The 5130-nt window shown below is 45.9% G+C and overlaps 1 protein-coding gene across 1 annotated transcript in view; it reads left to right on the forward strand.

Annotated features, from left to right (window-relative positions):
- The first annotated feature begins 3428 nt into the window (after positions 1 to 3428).
- The window catches only part of LOC113215353 (lathosterol oxidase), a 5470-nt gene continuing 3768 nt past the window's right edge, over positions 3429 to 5130 (forward strand). The window contains exon 1 of the mRNA XM_026434970.2: positions 3429 to 3696. Within this exon, the coding sequence (XP_026290755.1) occupies positions 3456 to 3696 (241 nt within the window). The 5' untranslated portion in view covers positions 3429 to 3455. The remainder of the gene's footprint in view (positions 3697 to 5130) is intronic.

Genomic DNA, 5130 nt, shown 5'->3' on the forward strand with positions numbered 1-5130 from the left:
CTCCCCAACAAAGCTCTCACTAAGACAGACGAATGGAGTCCCCCTGCTTGCTACCTTTGGGCTTAAAAGGACCGTGCAAATTAATCTGAATCGCCTGCCACTTTCGGCCAAACGACCCAAAATGGACCGAACGACCGTCCTTTAATAGGGTTGCCGAAGATGTAAATGGCGGTGGCTAAATGCTCGGATTGGGGGGGGGGGGGGCAGAGGTGAGTCCGTATAAGCCGGAGAGAGGATGAGTGCATTCCGTCGAGGGGAAACGAGCGAATAATTCTCCACAGTCCACCTCTCTCACCCTTAGCAGCCCCCATGGCGGCATGGCGGCGGCCTCTGGCGGACGGGGGTGGTGGCTCGCGGGCGGGACGGGCCGGTGTGCTTCGCGGCGCCTCCGCGGCGGCGGCCAGGGGGCGCCACCGCCCGGCCGTCTGCAACAACACTCGCGGCCAGACGAAACAGAAATATATGCGGCGCGGATATTTGATTTGTGCGACCCCGCGAAAAGCATTCACTGATAAATAAAGTGTTCAACTGGCTCAATACTATGTTATTGCATACTTTATAGCGTGTTCGACAGGATATTTGAATACTATAAAGTGTTTAGCAGTAAAGTCAAACACTTCAAAGTGGTCAACATCTGGGTTGGCTATAAAGCTTTGTACATTTTTAAAAAATTCAAATTTACCGTTGAGTATTTAAATACCAGTAAGACACTTTAAAGTGTGCTTCATAGTGTTAAGCACTTGCATGTGCACGTCATTTGAACACTTTATTTATCAGTGTTTTTGCGGCGTACACAATTTAATACTCTGTATTGCCTCTATTGCCTCTATCAGGGCAAAAGCGTGTTATAAACGTTAGACTCAACAATAGCTATTCCGCAAATTACAGTTAGTATTCCTGCAAAATAGTAACCAAGAACCGACAAAAGGGCGGCGAAAAAGAACAGTAACGAAATGAGGGTGGAAGAATTCGTCCAGAAAGCACGTCCGTTATCGTCAGGTTTGTTCGGGAAAATAAGGTAGCTCGGCGCCTGCGAGACTCGGGATAGGCCAGCCCGCAGTACACACATGCACTGCAGAAAAGTTGTTGCCTACCTATCAGGCGCCATGGGAGCCTGCGAGGCGGAACTTGGAAATTTCGTTACGCAAACGACGGAAGTACTTTCTGGATGATCCCTTATGGAAGTGTGATCGAAGCAATCACCTTGTAATTAAAATAACCGAACGAGTCACTGAAGCATTATTACAAGATGTAATGCTCGTCTGATAGCATTTGTTAAAAATAAATCCGACATCCCAGGGGACTTGGGACTAAACAAAAGCATATGACCCAGGCCGTACTTTGCACGTACAAATATTGTGCTCGTCCACTGGAACATAACCATATTCACCCCGAACTGAAACGGTTTCATTTTCAAGGTGTGCAGCCTCCAGGCCACAATTTTTGAGCTATCAGCTTGGTATTTCGACTGAAGGTAACTATGGCGTGTACCTTTCGTTTGACGATTTTTGATATCTTATTGGGAAAGGTACAGAAATCTGTTGATAACAGTGGTTATTTTGTACGAATTACTAACTGCGACTGGGATAAGAAAGCTTTCCCGGATTAGTTTTGCTTATGTTGTTGAACTTTGTGACTCCGTTTCGCTAAGGTTTGTTCCTTTGTCACTAGTGGGCAAAAATCTCCGCGGCGGGAGTGAGCGGTTTTACATAGGGGGTGTCGGTATATTGTTGTCAGTAACTCACTGAAAAAAGAAAAAAAATGGTGAGAAATTAAAGAAGAAATTATATCGTACTACTGATGAAAACAGTTGTCCGTAGCTTTTAAAGGTTTTTATGCAGCAGGAATACTGGCAAGGGGTGAAAAAATCAGTAAAAGGATGAGAGTGTGAACATCCGCCAATTGTCAACTGACATTTTCGCTAATTTTTAGCAAAACGTCGGCAATTCCCAGTCAGCTAAACTTTGCCAATAAGGTTTTTTACCTCTATCTGCGGGATCACCGTGGTTCTGAAGCGTATCTACTTCTGAGGACGCAGGTGTTTGTGTTGGAGGCACTCGAGTTATTGCTCCATGACCCTTGTTATGGTGTGGTGTGGGTGGTAAAGCCGCACTCTCATCCTGTCACTGATTTTTTTCGACCCCTTGTCAGTATTCCTGCTGCGTAAAAACCTTTATAATGTTATTACGTTTTTTATAAGCTATTGACAGTTTGTCCGCAAAGGAAACAGAAGAAAAAACTTCTCTTCCTTTCTTCTGCTGTTTTCGTTGCGAACAAACGGTTAATGGGAAATAGTTCATTTTTAAATAACTGACAATTTGTTTGACGTGCTCCTCTCGTCCTACCAATTTCGGCCTACATCCCAATTATTTCTTTTATCAGTCAGTTACTATAAAAAATATACTGTAGAAGTAACAAATTAGTCAGTAATTCTGCTGCGTAAAAACGTTAATATTTACTAAGAAAAATATCGGCAAATGTCTGAGAGGGCGGGAAGGAAAGCAGGGGCGCCCAAGGAAAACGTTTCTCTCACGAAGACCTCATTGTGACCTGAGAGGTCACGAGTTTTGCACTTGTGAGGTCACCAGTGAGGTCACAAGTGCAAGAATCGTGACCTCGTAAATCATAAAGAGGTCACAATGAGGTCTTCGTGAGAACCCCGTTTTCCGTGGGCAGTACTCAAACGGGGGGAAATGGAGCACCTGTAAAAAATAATTTGTTGTTAATTTTTCAAATGGCTTTTGTCGTCGTACAACAACTCTTAAACATAACCGCTAATTACTTGATGTTCAACAAGATAGCGTCAGCGAGAAACTTAACATCAATTTGTGTGTAGTTAATTTATTGTAGTTTGACCAGGGGACAGAAGAGACAGCTGTTCTGTGTCTCATGACGCCTGGTGGGTAGGCAACATGTCGCCTGCACTGCACGCGTGTACAGCGGGATGGCCTACCCCAAGTCTTGCAGGCGCCGAACTCCCGCATTTTTTGCTACATGTTTCTCATATAGTAAGTGTGGGCGATTGATCACACCCTATTTTTCTGATGTTCCTCAAGCCATTGCAATTACAAACTGTTGTTGTTCCAGCGACACGTTCCAGCGACACGTTCCAGCGACACGTGTCGCTGGAACAATGACAAGTTGTTTTGTTGTTGTTGTTTTTTTGCGTGAGTACGCGACTACAACGAATTATCCTGTGAGTACAATTTACGAACACGTCGCTAGTACAGGTCTGAGGGGTCTCAGGAATAGGTGTACGAGTTTTGTACCAGAGTGATACCCCCCTCGGTGTATGTATCATATATTATGTTATTTGTCGTTCACCGATTGTATTTCTATCGATGAACCTTTACGCCGTTCGGCTATCTCTCGCTACCGCCCCAGCTGCGCCTGACCACTCGACGGCAACGCGTCCGCGCTCGGGGCGTCGGTGGGGCCGGCCTCACAGTGCGGCCATGGCTCCCCGGACGAGCACGCAGGTGATCAACGCGCCGCCCCTGGCGGTCCCGGGCGGCCCGGGCCACGGCGCCGAGCAGGGCCCCAAGAAGAAGGCCGCCAAGGGCTGGAACCCGACCACCCTGACGTGGTCGGAGAACTACAGCGAGGGCATGGAGAAGGCCTGGGCACAGGTGCCCGGCACCCTCAAGAAGGTCGTCGTCACCCTGGCCGTCTTCACCATGGGCCTCGCCATGAGCGGTAAGAGTGCGATGGTCAGAGAGCTGGCACCGACGAACACCAAGTTTTCCTCACTCTCATCCTGTTACTGATTTTTTTTTTCATTTCGAAATTCCGTGTACTGTGAACACACTCAAATGGTAAATATCACTGAAAAATCACAGCACTTTGTGTGCACACTAAATCCTTTTGCATTCTGTTGTACATAAACATGCAGAATTTTAAGGAGCCATAACATGATGAACAATTTTAATTTTATGCACAACTGCGTGCAGTTTTTACATAATTATGCATAGAATTTTTGCATACTTATGGCTGCTGATAAAGTTCTGCTTGTTTATGCACGCCAAATGTATTACACAGTAACGGGAATATACTTTTTTGTACATGTCGTATGGAGTGATTTTTGAAGTGGCGTTTTTACACAAACTTTCGTGCAAAGCTAAACCTACGTTTTGTTTTGTACAAATATTACCCATAATTTGAATGATGTGGCCACCAATCAACGCAGAAATCAGCGCAGAAATGTGTGCAAAACATTTGCTTGTTTAAATTCGTACAAATAAAAGATACAAATCCACTTGAAGTATCTGTGATTATGTGATTTCAAGCAAAAAATTGATGTAAGTTCAAGTGTGCAAATTATAGACACTAACTAGTCTAATGTCTAACTACATTATACAGGGTGGGTGATCCGCGCCGTGGCTTTTTCTGCTTATACTGTACCGGATTCACGCGTGCGGGCGCGCTTGCCTATCGTCGCTCGCCATGGCGCCTTATGGCCCCGGGCGACTATGCAACCCGTCCGCACGTATGAATCCGGTACAGTATAAGCAGAAAAAGCCACGGCGCGGATCACCAACCCTGTATACGTGAGTCGCTGGGCAAACTTTCGACATTTTCGAAACGTATAGCAGCTGCACACCTTCTGGTTCCTGCACTGACTAACAAAATTTAGACGTTTACAACAGTCTAAAATTTGCACGCCACGCAGGTGTCCAACGCACCGTAGACACAATGTTATGCGTAAAATCATGACCAAATTTGGACAGTGTTTTATCTAGCCGGCGGGCATAGGAGCGGTTTCCTCGGCAGTGTCCAAGCAGCGTGTTTCTGCAGATTCCTCTTATCTCATTGCTGAGTGGAGTACTGATTGATTTGTGAGTCACTTTTTGCGAGCACGTTGCCCACCTCGCATCCCGTGTACCATAAAAAACATTATGCGACGCAGGCGGATAAACAATGCACCCCTATCAAGTTCTGCTATCCGATCAACGGCCAACAACAAGAAGTCACGGACAGTCGTGGAAAGAAATGAAAAAATAATAATGATAATGACAGTAGTACGGACAATAATTAAATTGAAAAAAAAAACAGCATGCGCGTGAATTGCCGCTGGTTGATAAGGCTCCTGGTTCATCGGCCAGCAGGCGCGGCGGACAGCAGTACCCGGGG

Source organism: Frankliniella occidentalis, unplaced genomic scaffold, assembly GCF_000697945.3.
Source record: "Frankliniella occidentalis isolate FOCC.00 unplaced genomic scaffold, Focc_3.1 Scaffold98, whole genome shotgun sequence".
Classification (NCBI taxonomy): domain Eukaryota; kingdom Metazoa; phylum Arthropoda; class Insecta; order Thysanoptera; family Thripidae; genus Frankliniella; species Frankliniella occidentalis.